General features: G+C 35.7%; 1 protein-coding gene across 5 annotated transcripts; it reads right to left on the minus strand.

The window, feature by feature from the left end:
- Positions 1 to 9,743: 9,743 nt before the first annotated feature.
- Positions 9,744 to 15,130, minus strand: LOC114384744 (AP2-like ethylene-responsive transcription factor TOE3). Of its 5 annotated transcripts, XM_028344536.1 has the most exons (10): positions 15,028 to 15,130; positions 14,829 to 14,898; positions 14,149 to 14,768; positions 12,974 to 12,999; positions 12,802 to 12,832; positions 12,608 to 12,695; positions 12,376 to 12,524; positions 11,552 to 11,655; positions 11,280 to 11,410; positions 9,744 to 10,241 (listed from the first exon to the last, which is right to left on the minus strand). In XM_028344536.1, the coding sequence occupies exons 3-10, from the start codon at positions 14,685 to 14,687 to the stop codon at positions 10,059 to 10,061; spliced, it is 1,251 nt and encodes a 416-aa protein (XP_028200337.1). In that variant the 5' UTR covers positions 14,688 to 14,768; positions 14,829 to 14,898; positions 15,028 to 15,130; the 3' UTR covers positions 9,744 to 10,058. The 5 variants fall into 5 exon arrangements, with proteins under 5 accessions (XP_028200337.1, XP_028200319.1, XP_028200346.1 ...); XM_028344518.1 differs by having other exon boundaries at positions 14,149 to 14,898; XM_028344545.1 differs by lacking the exon at positions 14,829 to 14,898 and having other exon boundaries at positions 15,028 to 15,128.
- Positions 15,131 to 15,214: the final 84 nt, after the last annotated feature.

A 15,214-nucleotide genomic window follows, 5' to 3' on the forward strand; every position in this document is an offset into this window, starting at 1 on the left:
GCCTTCAGATGTGCAGAATTCAGTAAACCTGCTGTTTTCAAACTCTCTGCCATGATCACTCCTGATTCTCTTGATGACACAGTCTTTTTCTCTTTGAAGTCTTAGACTCAACTCCTTGAATACTTCAAAGGTGTCTGATTTTTCTCTGATAAAGTTGACCCAGGTAAATCTGGAGAAATCATCCACAACAACATAGGCATACCTCTTTCCTCCAAGGCTTTCAACTTGCATAGGCCCCATCAAGTCCATGTGAAGTAGTTCCAGCACCCTGGAAGTGGTCTGATGTTGAAGCTTCTGGTGGGACATCTTGACTTGCTTTCCAATCTGACATTCACCACAGATTCTGCCTTCTTCTATTTTCAGATTGGGAATGCCTCTAACAGCACCTTTGTCAATGATTTTCTTCATGCCTCTTAAGTGCAGATGTCCAAATCTTTGATGCCATATTCTGACTTCATCTTCTTTGGAGGATAGACATGTGGAGGAGTAACTGGTTTCTTGAGGTGTCCATAGGTAACAGTTGTCCTTTGATCTGCTGCCCTTCATTAGAACTTCACTCTTCTCATTTGTCACCAAGCATTCTGACTTTGTGAAGTTTACATTGAATCCTTCATCACACAGCTGACTGATGCTGATCAAGTTTGCAGTCAGTCCCTTCACCAGCAGTACTTTGTTCAGACTAGGAAGTCCATCATGAACTAGCTTTCCCATTCCAATGATCTTTCCTTTAGAGCCATCTCCAAATGTCACATAGCTAGTGGAGCAGGGCTCAATGTTCACCAGGAATTCTTTAACTCCTGTCATGTGTCTGGAACAGCCGCTATCTAGGTACCAATCTTCCTTAGCTGAAGCTCTAAGTGAAGTATGAACAACAAGACTGACAATCTTGTGTTTCGGAACCCACATCATCTTCTTTCTGCTGTTGCTACTTTGAGTTCCATGATGTGGATGGCCATGTAGATGATAGCAAAAGGGCTTTATGTGACCATACTTGCCACAGTAGTGACACCTCCACTTCTTTCTTTTGCTCCTTTTCTGCTGCGTTCCATGATGTCGAGACCGATGTTGTGACATCGTGGCTCCAGTGCTGTTTTTGGCAGGAACAAATTCTGTCATGGTTGTTCTGCCAGCAGACTTAGGATTAAATCCAAGTCCTCTCTGGTTTCCAACATTCTTTCCAAGCTGCAGCACCTCATCAAGCGTATCTGAGCCTTTATTCAGCATCTTTATTGATTTTGTCATGTTTTCCAGTTTAGAGTTCAGAAAACCAACTTCTCCTTTAAGCTCAGAGATCTCCTCTTCATGTGCCTCCTTTTCAGCCTCCAGATCTGCAATGACCTTCTTCAGTTGTGCTTCTTGCTGAAGGATCTTCTCACTTTTGATGCATAGTTTTCTATAGGATATAGCAAGCTCATCAAAAGTGATTTCACTATCTGTATCACTTGAGTCTTCAGCAGATTCAAATCTCCCAGTGAGTGCATTTACATCTCTGTCAGAATCACTTTCTTGTTCACTCTCTGTATCATCAGACCGACATACAGAAAGTCCTTTCCTCTGCTTCTTGAGATGAGTGGGACATTCAGCTATGATGTGTCCATAGCCTTCACACCCATGGCATTGAATTCCTTTGCTGTGACTGGGCTTTTCATCTGACCTTTTCTGGTTTTTACTACCTTTCCTGATGTCGAAAGGGATGTTCTGGACATGTGGTTTCTGCCTCCTGTCCATTCTGTTCAGCACTTTGTTGAACTGCTTTCCAAGGAGCACAACTGCATTAGCCAGTCCTTCATCAGTATCCAGGTCATACTCATCTTCTTCTCCTTCATCATTGGACACGAATGCCAAGTTCTTGCTCTTCTTTTCAGCCCTATCCGAGAGTCCTAGCTCAAAGGTTTGAAGGGAACCAATGAGTTCATCCACTCTCATGTTGCAAATGTCTTGGGCCTCCTCTATTGCAGTGACTTTCATGTCAAATCTCTTAGGCAAAGATCTGAGGATCTTTCTCACCAGCTTTTCGTCTGTCATTCTTTCTCCCAAGGCAGTGCAAGCATTGGCAATTTCAAGAATGTTCATGTGGAAGTCATGAATACACTCTTCCTCCTTCATCTTCAGATTTTCGAATTTTGTAGCCAATAGTTGCAATCTGGACATCTTCACTTTGGATGTTCCTTCATGAGTGGTTTTCAGGATCTCCCATGCATCCTTGGCCACTGTGCATGTGTTGATAAGTCTGAAGATATTCTTGTCAACTCCATTGAATAGAGCATTCAAAGCTTTGGAGTTTCCAAGTTCCAATTCGTCTTCTTCTTTTGTCCAGTCTTCTTCTGACTTCAATTCATCAGTGGGCTTTCCTTCTGTGTCCAGCATCTTGGGATGTTCCCAGCCTTTGATGACAGCTTTCCAGGTTCTGCTATCCAGTGATTTGAGGAAGGCCACCATCCTTGCTTTCCAGTATTCATAGTTGGTTCCATCCAGAATTGGTGGTCTGTTCACTGGTCCTCCTTCTTTCTCCATGTTCATCAGAATTTATCTCCCTAGATCTCACTCAGTGATTTCGAGTGCCTGCTCTGATACCAATTGAAATTCTGATACTGGGGACAGATGTCGTACAGGATGTCACGACATCACGCTTCAGAACATGCAGATTATATTTGACAGTGTGTACAGTTTAAACAAGAAGATAACACAAGAGAATTGTTAACCCAGTTCGGTGCAACCTCACCTACATCTGGGGGCTACCAAGCCAGGGAGGAAATCCACTAAAATAGTGTTAGTTCAAGGTCTAACAGCCACTGTTTACAACCTTCTCACCTAACCACTACCCGTGCGATCTCTACCTAAGAGCTACTCTTAGATATGAGAAACCCCGCTCACTCCCTCTCAATCACACTCCCGTGTTTACAGACAAATCAAAGACACACCAGAGATTGCTCTCTGAACAATAGAGATCAACTCTACACACTAGAGATCAACTCTACACACAAGAGATCAACTCTACACACTCAGGTCCAACACTTGATGTTAGGGTACCATCAAGGTGGCTCACAAAACACTCAAGTCCCAAAACTCACAAAATAACTCTTCAATCCCGGACTTGGTGCAGAACTCGTGCAGCCTCCATGATTATATAGCAATGTGCGTTTCTGGGCTGCAACTGCTTGTGCTGGATGAGATCTATCATTTTCCTGAAAATCTGCACTTAAAGATCTAAAAGATACAGTTTGATCTTTTAGTTTTTATCTTTAATCTTTAATCCCTGAACGAACTCTTCTACTTTGAAATTCGAACTTTAATTATCTTTTAATTCGTTCCTAAAGATAGATCATCTAATCTCTTGCTAACTGCACAATAATCTGTTAAAGATATAACAGATTTATGTGTCCAGTATTTTCGGGCAAGATGTCAGGACATCGTATCCGACATCGTGGATCCTGCAGCTTCAATGCTTCATTTGACATTTTATCTTGACTTATGCATTGTGCAGCAACTCCAGTATTTTCGGGCAGGATGTCAGGACATTGTATCCGACATCGTGGATCCTGCAACTTCAATTCTTCATTTGACATTTTATCTTGCCTTGTGCATTGTGCAGCCCGATCTTATTCCTTGACATAACGTTGGACATCATGTGCAGCAACTCCAGCTTTCCTTCATTGTCTAAGTGCTTATGTTTTAACAAAATCTTAGCCAATCTTTTAAAACTCCGTAGAGCTAAGCACTAACACAAAGTCTTCAAGTCTCCTATGTTTCAACAACTTCTTCCTCATACTCTGAAAATAACACTTCTAATGAGATATAATCCCAGTGAATAAAAGAAGTTCATCAATAGTGTTGTTCTCAGCCGGCGTGGTAACTAGAAAAACTCAACCATGGTGCCCACAATGAATTTATTATAAAATATCATAAATATATACACCAATAAAGTCAAACTAATTCAACCACAACTTATTCACATAACATTCTCAATAAAGAAAATATATCAATAAGTGAGATTAACACCTGGAGCATTCAAATCAATATCACATACACAATGAGCTCATATTCATGCAATGACATCCCACTACCTTCCTCATCCCAAATGAAGGTATCTAATATCTCATCCCAGGTGGGGATATATTTAGTAAATAGATACCTCGTCCAAAATGTGGATATTTTCAATAATTTGATATTCCATCTAGGATGGTAATATCTCTCATCCTATTGTTGGAATAGAATGTACACCATCATTCCTACCAGGAATGTAATGATCAACTCTCACAATAATAAAATAGAAATGTCATCCCTAAAGACAATCCATTTGATATATTCAAATGTCAATATAATAATAATAATAATAACAATAATAAACACAAATTGTAAGTAATTTAGCCCCAAAGTTTGCTCGTAGAAGTAGAGTTTCCTTCCATTTATTGGACTCCTTGTTTGTGCACACCTTGAACCTTGCATTGAAAAATATATCTTCAATCAAGAACACTGAAAGAAACAATGTTGTTTAACAACAATGTTGTTGGATCACACAAATTATAGAAGATGGTTATATTAAAATTTTTATCATGGGGCACTCTATGAGGTTATCAATATTCAACAACTTCAACTCATTAAAGTTGCTTTCTGGTTTTCATACCAGATTTGCTTCTACTACAGTAATGCTTAAGAGGTTTAGAAGTTTGAAAAAAGGATTCCAAGAGATGGTTATTAGTTGATGCAATACTACCTTACAAGGGCATTGGATAGAAGACTCCAAGAAGATTGACCCAGAGATGCAAGAGAAGGCCCAAGGATTCTCATGAGCCTTAGGGTAGATTTTGGGCCCATGGACTAAGTATGGGCCCGCTTATCTTTATATATATTAGATTAAGATTTCATTATTTTTTGGCCTTGTATTTAGGACTCCACAATATAGGTAAGGTACCCTAGAAATGTAGGATTTTTCAGCCCTTGTAATTTAGGGCACCTAGACTAGTTTTTGTATTAGGGGTAGTTTTGTAATTTCACATACATTAAGTGAATATTTGATGTGTGGTTGGAAATAAATTTAATTGAATTGGGAGAAGCCCAATCCAATTAAATTTTAGAGGGGAAGGTGAGCATTTGCTTGCTACACCCCATTGTCACAACATATAGTCACACTTTGTGCATGCCCTTCATGCTTTACATGCCTCATGACACCTAAGCACAATTAGTGGAGAATCTTGGAATTGATCTTAGATTAGTGGGCTGAACCATAACTGAAATTCACTAATCATAATTAGTGAAATTTTGGCTCCAAAATTTGGCTCTACAAATTCAATTTCAAATTCAAGTGAAATTTGAATTGAAATTCAAATTTCCCTCCAATTTTGTTTGACACTTAGGCTATAAATAGAGGTCATGTGTGTGCATTTTTTGAACTTTGATCATTTGAAAATTAAACTTCAGATTTCAAAGCTCTTTTAGAGCACAAAATTTCGTGCTCTTCTCTTTCTCTCCCTTCATTCATCTCCTTCCTCCAAGCTCTTATCCATTGCCTTCTATGGTGGTAAGCTTCTTCTAGACTCATCTTCTCCTTGAAGTGGCGTCTCCTATCTCTCTTCCTTCTCCATTCTGCTGTCATTCATCTTCCAAGAAGCAAAGGAATCCATTGATGAAGAAGATCCTAGGCCTACAAGCTCCACATGGAGCTTACATCATTAGTGATCATTGGTCTTTTTACAACAAGGATGATGCCGACAAGGCTTTATTTGTGAAAGGAACTTTGTTGAGTGATATTTGGTGGGATAATGTTGATTACACACTTTCTTTCACTGCTCCTATCTATCATGTTCTTAGAAAAATATATACAAATGTGGCTTCTCTTCACTTGGTATATGAATTGTGGGATTCAATGATTGAGAACATGAGAAAGGCCATATATTGACATGAAAGAAAGACATAAATTGAAGAATCAATCTTTTATGAGGTAGTGCACTCAATATTAATAGATCATTAGACTAAGAGTTGTAGCCTCTTCATTGTCTAGCTCATTCTTTAAATCCAAGGTAATACATTATACTCTTAAATGTTATTTATTAATTTCCAAAGTCCATTTTTTTACATCTATAGTTGGTTAGAGTAATTTATGATTATATTTCTTAATATTGTAGATATTATAGTCATGAATGGCTAAGTGAAGATTCACATAGACTTCCTCCACATTAAGATGTGGAACTTACTCTAGAAAGGAAGAAATGCTTTAAAAGGTAATTTGTTGATGTGGATGGATGTAAGGAGACACGTGAATGTGGAGTTTGCAAATTTTTCTAATGGAAGAGAAGGCTTTTATGATGTTTACTCTTTAAGGGATAGAGGTATATTGGATGCAAAATATTGGTGGCTAGTTCATGATGCTCATGCACCAATACTTCAAAAGATTGCCCTTAAGCTACTTGGGCAAACATGTTCATCTTCATGATGTGAAAAGAATTGAAGCACATACTCTTTCATACATTATTTTAAAAGAAATAAGATGACACCCCAAAGAGCAAAGGATCTAGTATTTATTCATAATAATCTTCGCCTCCTTTCAAGAAATTCCCCACAATACAAACAAGGAGAAACTAAAATGTGGGACATTGCAGGAGATGAATTTGTTTGACTTGATGACAATGGAATTCTTGAGGTTGCTTAGTTATATATTGATGAACCAGAGTTAGAATTTGTGTCTTTCAATGATGCTGAACAAGAAGGAAGGGGAATGGCTTAGATCTTTCTTTACAATGATGGTTTCTCATAGTATTTCTTTTTTTGTGATACTTATTATCAAATTATAAAGCTTAAGTTGTTTTAAGATGAATATATAAATCTTAATTATCAATTTTTTTGTCATGTTGATTATTTTATATGTGTGTGTGTCGTGTTCGCCTGTCCTATGTTTTTTAATTTTGTTGTGTCTTTGTGTCTATGTTTGAGTCCGTGCTTCTTATGTCTAGAGGAATTTTAAGATGGCAACAATGAAGATGATTCAATACTACAAGCATGTGTTCCACCAACTTTTCTCACCCAAACCAAACTTTCCCAATCCTAACCATGTGGTTCCAATCGCCATTTATGCTATCATCGAGTTATTCACGAAAGGATCATCACATTTGTGTTGTTCTTCTTTGACTCGATTTGCTTGCACTACTTTGCTCTAACTATTGTTATGGCTTTTTTGGATTTCTAATTTGAGAGGGCTTTGCTTTGCCTAATTTGGATTTATTTTGATTTGCATCCCCAATCATTTGATAACGATATTATTTCTCTGATTTTGACCTTTTAGACGAAATCTGAAATATTTGAATTCTATGTGCACTAAGATTTTTGCAATGAAATAAACTCAGAGATGGGAACTATGCATTCGACAAGAGGTTGGTATTGGTGGCGAGAGACAACAAATTGCATGAGGCAAGGGACAACTTTTTCTTAAACCATTTTTATAAGACAAGGAGAATAAGGTGTTAATGATTATGATCATGCTTTAGATTTTGGCTAATTTTAGTCGTCTTATACGACTAACTTTTGTATAAACATTTTCCCAAACTTGTATAGTTTCCCCAATTTATAGTTATTTTGTAGGGATTTGTAAATAAATCTTGTTTTCTTGTTATAGTTGTCTCTAGAATACTTTCCATTGGATTTAATGATGAAATATGTTCAATTTCAGGTTAAATGAGGCTAAATCTTGAAGTGCTAAAAGTGGTAGTTGCACTTAGCTCACCATTTGGGCTCAGCGTGCATCCATCACTAAGCGCAGCTTCAGCGCGCTTAGCACGATAGAAGAATCTGGCAGAGCATCAATATCAAGGTCGCGCGCTAAGCGCCAGATCAGTGTGTTAAGTGCATCTGTTATCTTCAGCCAGGCTCAGCGCATGATTGGCGCTAAGCTCAAATCCACTTACTCACGCTAAGCGCGAGGGTGGCGCTAAGCGCAAAGTCATAGATTCATAGCCTATTTAAAGCTTGTCTTGTGCAGAATTAGGGTACAAAGGGCACAAAATTTTCTTACAACAATTCCAGAGCACACCATAATGCCTATTTCGAAAAAAGAGCTCTAGAGGCAGTAAGAGGAGCAACTTTTGCAGAGAGACCTAGGTTTTGTAATTAGACAGAGATTAGTGAGTTGCAGAGTGATTGTGAGATGCTGAGAAGAGGAGGAGGGATCCCCCTTCTTGTGTAAGGAACAATTATTCTCTACTCTTAATCTCATTTGTGTTAGGATTTTTCTATATGGCTGGCGAAACACTCTTGTTGGGAATTTCTAAGGAACAACTGATGTAATTACTTTAATATCTAATTGATTGTGTTTCCTGTGTTCAATGCTTCTTTCAATGCTTAATTTTTGCATGCTCTTGGTCTGATCACCCATTTGTATGTCTAGTTAGGTGACTTTAGCATTGGGAAATGTACTGTTGCCTTAGAACTTGATAGAAGCAGGATTGAAACTTAGTCCAACAAGAGGGATCTGAGGATTAAGTTTTAGTTTTCTTAATATGCTGTGATGGTAATGCTGTTTAGTCTAAGTCTAGTCCAACAAGAGGGATCTGAGGATGAAGCTTAGGTTAAATTAGTTTAAAATTTCGTAAGCTGAGTAAGCTGAGCCTAGTCCAACAAGAGGGATTTGAGGACGAAGTTTAGTTTAAATTAGTCGAAACCTACAAGGGTCGCTTAAGTTAAGCCTAGTCCAACAAGAGGGATCTGAGGACAAAGCTTGAGTTAAGCTAGCCTAATGAGGGATCATGGTTTAGTACTTTAGGCTACAGCATAGAACAAAAAAGCATGATTGATTAGAGAAATATCCTTATATGCATCAGCTTGTTTGTTAGAAAGACCCAACACTTTTACCTACTGCTGTCAATCTTACTTACTTGCGTTTTTACTGTTTTTAGCCTAGACTTAGTTTAATTCTATTCTAAACCATCAATTATCAATATTTTTTTCAACAATGCCTTATTTCTGAATTTAATCCTGTCTAATACTAGTTCCCTGAGTTCGATACTCGGATTCATCCATTTTAATTTTAAATACTTGATGATCCGATGCGCTTTCCGGCGAATCGGATTTCCCTTAAACATATTTGTATAAAGAAAAATTGGACCAAAAAGTAACTGCAGGGAAAATCAAACAACTAACTTGCCTTCCGTTGTGTTTCGGGAAACCAGGCCTTTTATCAAAGATTAGGTTACTTACAATCAAAGGTGCTTTGGCTTGTTGATATTATCTGTTGTTTGCTATTATTTTGCCTATTGTTTGATCTATGAGGTCATTGAGTTAGGGATCTAAAATTGGTTGTGTTGTGAGAATGATTTCTTTTTGTTTGGTTATGTGTTAAGAGGTGTGTTTGGAGGCAGGGGGTTTGCCAGCGAAAATGGTGGAGATGGCAGAGGGAGTGGTAGTAGTGGAATGCTTGACGAAGAAGAAGGATAGTTTGGAAGGCAACAATCAATAATAAGGGCCTGTTATAAAAAAAATAATTAAAAACCATCAATACTGACAAATTAGTCTATCATGAATTTGCTAACAAATTAGTTTATTACACCAATCAACCTCATGACAACTAATTTACACACATGGACTGCCACATAGGTTAGTCATATGCCACGTACACAAACACGTTGATGCATGAGAGTTAACGACAAAACTAATTTGTCATTCTTTTTCATTTTCAATGACTAAATTTAAATTTTCTATCATTTAAGGATTAAGGAATCACCGATTGACAATTTCAAGAACCAAAATAAGTATTTAGCTAATGATTAACAAGAACCAACAAATATATACATACTTCAACAAGGGTCTTTTACACAAGGCAATATTGTGTTCTACATCACGATAATGAATACAGAAAATATCGGGTAGCCATTGTAAGCAATGCTTAGCAATATTATTAAATACCATCATGCTTGATGAAATCAATAGAATCTTATACTATAGGTACATGTGGTTATGAAGTACTCTTGCTCATCTAATCTTCAAAAAAGCAGGGTAAATATGCTTTGTTTCTGGTGGTTTCAACTAGTAGTAGTACTGTGGTTGAGCCAATTAATGCCAAATTGTTGGCATAATTAATATGTGTGCTGATTGGAAGTGCGGGTGATGAGACAGCTAGAAGAAGAGACGAATCCTGATGATGCTGCATTTGGTTGGAATGGCCTTGGGACAATGCTGCCATTGCTGCAAAGTTGCCAAGCCAAGTTGGAAATTTTTTGCAAAGGAACATTTTTTATTCTGTCCACCATGACCTTCTCCTGACAGTAATACATGATTTAACATTAGAAAAAAAATGTTTACAATGATATCTCTTCGATTATTGTAAAATTGACTTTAGTTTGGCAGCATCCTAAGATTGGCAAGTTTTATACGTGAATGAAATAACATGAATTTTTGTTTGTTAAAAAAAAAGACTATCATGTTTTATGCATTACAAACCTTGAATATTCTTCAACATTATATATATATATATATATATATATATATATATATATATATATATATAAAAGAGTTAGGAATTGAAATGTCACAACAGGAAGTTTTGCTAAATAACTTTTTTTAGAAGTAACAGAAAAAAATAAATTTTTTAAGAATATAAATAAAATAGTTTAATAATTACGTAATGTGATATTATCTTTCATAATTAAGTACACCAAATTTGAAAAAAAATATATATAATATGACAAATAGCCTAGTTCACCAAATTATGTGCATCAAATTCAAATGTCTCAACATGTAATTTTTATAGTTAATATTTTTTTAATTTGAAAAATATAATATGCATTAATCAAATGTGATAAAAAAAATTATTGAAATAATCCCTTAAATAAATCTTAGTATCTTGACTTTTCACCCATGAATAACACCAAGACAATCAAATGTGTCAAATACTTGATTTACTTAGTTTTGCTCTTTCAATGTAACAACTCAAATAATGAAATATCAACTAATTTTAAATATCAACTAATTTTTATAATGTCATCTAATAACATTTACCATAAGTGAATTGATTTTTTAATTAGTTAGTAGTTACTTTAAAAGTCATTTCAATCATAAGAATTTCTAATGGTTTACGGTTTAAGTTTTTCAGTGATAATACATAAAAAAAAATAAAGTCTTTAATTAGCAAAACATTTTATATACTTAATTAAAATGTTCAAATTCAACAATTGAATTTGAAATTCAATACTACAAAAGATTAAACAACATATTATATAAATAAGACTTGCTCCTATACAAGAAAAAATTCACCCATAAAAAAATATTGCAACTACAAGGAAAGTAAAGAGTAGTACCATTGGTCCTCTTTCCTCGGGTATCTTACAAGTCATACATCCAAAGGAATACCCTCCACTATAGTCATTATTCTTCAATCTTTTAGAAGACGGAGAAATTCCTAGGCTCAAATCAAGATTATGGCAAGTGCCTGCTTCAATTGTAACAGGAAGTATACTTATATAATAATTATTAACGAGTCAGCGTTCTCAATCACACATGATAATAAAGATAAGAAACAAAGAAACAAAAGAAATTGAGCGATCAAAATGTACACATCATCTGTTCATACCTGTCATGTTGGAATTCACAATTATTTCTCCCTTATAGGAACAGGGCTTAAAACTTGCCTCCGCTTTTCCATCATCACAATTGATGGATGGCTTAGGATAACATCTGCACCATGGAAATATAAAATGAAAATCTCTGTTGGATTTAACTCCTTATATCATACTCTAAAATATATTAACTATATGGTAGGAAAATAAATTAATTATCCCGATAAGGACATTGGAGCTTTCCCTGTTGGATAAGCCTGCCAGTGGCACACAAATCCATGAAAACTTATCATGGTAGGATAAAAAAAGGTGATTGTATTGTTAATTTTTAAGTAACAACTTTTACTCAAAACACAGGAAGCAAAAAAGAAAAAAAAAGTGTTATAAATGAATGATGTGATTGAGTATGTAGCAGGTAAATGCCTAATTAATATATGTAAATAGTATTATTAAGACAAGTATGTATAAATTGTAAAACTTTTATGGGCAATGCCTAATTAAACAAAATGGCAAAATAATTATTTAAATAAGAAGGCAGCACTAGTGATGTATGCAAATTTCTTTCGATATTTACACCAAAGAAGCAATTTTTGCATGAATACAATGTGTATAGGCACAATGAATAACAAATGCAATATATACTAAACTAAAAAGAACAACAAAGTCCTCTTGCTAAAGTTGTTTCAATGTTATCTTGAGCATTTTATTGATTGTACCTATAAGCACACACCACTTTCCTCTTCTCTTGCAAGAATTACTCACATCTCACATTAAACATTGCATATAAGATATGATTATAATTTGAATAAGGCATAATGCTTGAAATAACAGTTCTCACGTCATGCCAACAAATGGTCCCATTCGTGGTTCTCCTTGAGCATCTTTGCGAAGGGCTAATGCACCTCTGTATGTTGAACTTCTCCTAGAGATTCCATTTATTTGTCGACGAAGTAAGAGCACAAACTCTTCCTTACTCAAATTTCTCATCTACATCCCAATTAAATCATGAATTAAATTTTCACACAAAATTTCTAATAAAAATGAGGGCCAACAATATTTTTGTTCAATACCTGCTTCAAATCCTCCTCATAATCACTCAAACTAAAGTTTATATCAGCATCTACTCCACGAAACTTTATAGCAGCCCTATCATATGCTCTGTGCAGAGAACAATATCAAGTTTGTGAACAAATGTTACATATAAAATCAGAAAGAAAAAAAAAGTTGCACACAATGTAGCTTCAGTCAAAGGTATTGTCCTCACCTTGCAGCAGCTTGAGCAGTGTCAAATCCACCTAAAGTAAAATAAAAATTATGATAATTAAGCCAATCAAATGCACATATACATAAAACAGAAAAAAATATCACAAAAAATAGCTTCCAATCAATAGTTGAATCAAAACAACACCAATCAATTAAATCATTTATCCACTTACCCAAATAAACCTGCTTCCCACAATCCCTGCATCCAATAAAAGCAAAAACTCAATGATGTGAACCCAGACTAGACCACCAAACAACTAATTATGATAACAAGGAAAACGATTAAGATTACTGCATTCATGGTTTTAAGTTGCAACTGCACAGTAGTTAGCATAATTATAGGCAAAAAGTGGCGGCTGCAACTATGGTCTATATGTGGTTTCAATAGACCCCAAATCCATAACATTAACAATTGCAAAGGTTTTGCAGAAGAGTAATGATCAAAAAACCCCTCATTATTTCAAACATTCCACCAACATCTTTTTTTTTTTCTTCTTTCTTTCTTATCACATCATAAATCCTATCATCTCTTTATGATTCAGTTTAGTTATTTTATCTTTTAAAAAATTTAATTTAATCATTTATCTTATTTTTTGTTTAGTTTAATCATTTATCTTTTTTTATTCAGTTTTATCATTCGATCCACTAGTTAACCATTTAAGTATGAACTTTTTTTAGTTAAAAATAAAGTGGAGGGAAAGAAGAGAAAACTGAATAAAAAGGTTCATTTTTAAATTATGAACCACCTCAATTTTGAATGTCTCTAGGACCAAAATGAATAGAAAAATTAAAATAAATGAGTAAACTGAATAAAAAATAAGGTAAAGGATAAATAGGTCATTTAACCTATTTTTATTCTCTTTCTAGGTATTTTATAAGAGTTTGGGTATCCATTAAACTCTTTTTCCTTTTGCAAAACCATATGCAACCACAATTCTCGCCGCAATATCAAGGTTTCTAGGGTCTCTAAGACCACTTTACTACCACAACTACAATAATATCAACTACATTTGTCTGTAATTTTCTACAATATCAAGGATCATCACAACAATCTAAAACCTTGGTAATTACAGACCATAATTTAAAACCTTAACCAAATCCATTAATAGGAACATATAACATCTTGGAGTAGAAATTCAACATCATAAACCATACCATATATGTGATTTCCATCAACTAGTCTGCAATTTTCTACCATATTAAGGATTGTGTCAAAATCATAACTGTGACATCAATTTAAAATCTTGGTAATTACATACCACAATTTAAAACCTTAACCACATCTATTATTTGAAACATATATGGAAACTGACATCTTGGACAGGAGATTCAAAATCATAAACCATACCAAATATGTGACTCCCATCTACCAGTCCTGCGGTAGAAGGTGACACCCCGGTACTGCGAGCTGCGAGACCTTGGTCCTCTCCTATTTTTCCTCACAGGAGGTACCTTCTGCTGTAAGGTTCTGAGTCCATTTTGTCCATCAGGCTCTGGTAAGGACAAGTTCAAGCATTCAGTCTTCCCCCACAGCCCCAATTTGAAATCAGGCACTCTAACTCCTTTATCAACAGCAGCAGTCACAGGGAAAAGTGTCCTTGCCACTATCTCTGCCTCTTGTGGTGCCATGTTTTGCTCCTTATTGACCCTTTCAGTGGCTGCATCAAACTCTGACTCATCCCTCTCTTTCTTGAGTATGTCAAAAATCAAGGGAGAGGAATTGTTTGAGGAATCTTCCTCTACAGGGTTCCACACAGAGGAGCTGGAGGTCCTGGAATCTGAGATTTCAGGTGGGAAACTTTGCAGCACCAATCCCTTTTGATCACAGCTTGAGTCAGCATCAGCATCACAGTGGTTGATGTCAACATTGAGATCAAACATAGCCATGTCTTGGAAAGGTTCTCTCCTTTAATCAGCTTCTGATTCTGGTCTTTAAAGCATACCCTCTTTTAAGAGTCTCATGTACTTCTGCAGTGATATCAAAGTACAATGAAACTCAAACTAGTTGAGAGAGAGAGAGAGAAATACCCTTTAAAGGTTGAGCATATATAGCAGAAGAAGATAGAAGAAGAATGAGCTGGTGAAGGTAAAAGAGTATCTGTCAGAAGAACAAATAGGACTGAAATTAAGGTAGAGGAAGATCAGGGAGAAAATAAAACAGTGGAGAAAGATAAGAAAGAACGGGAACTTGTTCCAGAATCAGAGGGAATAAGGCACAAACAAGTACCTGGCTGAGACTGACTCAGAGATGTGATTGGCCTCAAAAGCAAAGATATTAAGAACAATAATAAAGATAAGTAGATAAGATTGCAGGGAAGGCTAACGGCTTATGAGGAGGGGAGAAAAAAAATTATTTTTGCTATATGTCCCAGAAATGTATTAATTAAATTATCTTAAACGATTAACAACATGGA

Source organism: Glycine soja, chromosome 2, assembly GCF_004193775.1.
Source record: "Glycine soja cultivar W05 chromosome 2, ASM419377v2, whole genome shotgun sequence".
Lineage (NCBI taxonomy): Eukaryota > Viridiplantae > Streptophyta > Magnoliopsida > Fabales > Fabaceae > Glycine > Glycine soja.

Coding starts and splice junctions, on each gene's coding strand:
- LOC114384744 (XM_028344536.1), bottom strand. CDS start 14,687: ATGGCTATGTTTGATCTCAATGTTGACATCAACCACTGTGATGCTGAT. Junction 12,696..12,801: donor ACTGCTCAAGCTGCTGCAAG/GTGAGGACAATA, acceptor TTCTCTGCACAG/AGCATATGATAGGGCTGCTA. Junction 11,656..12,375: donor GGACCATTTGTTGGCATGAC/GTGAGAACTGTT, acceptor TCCATGGTGCAG/ATGTTATCCTAAGCCATCCA.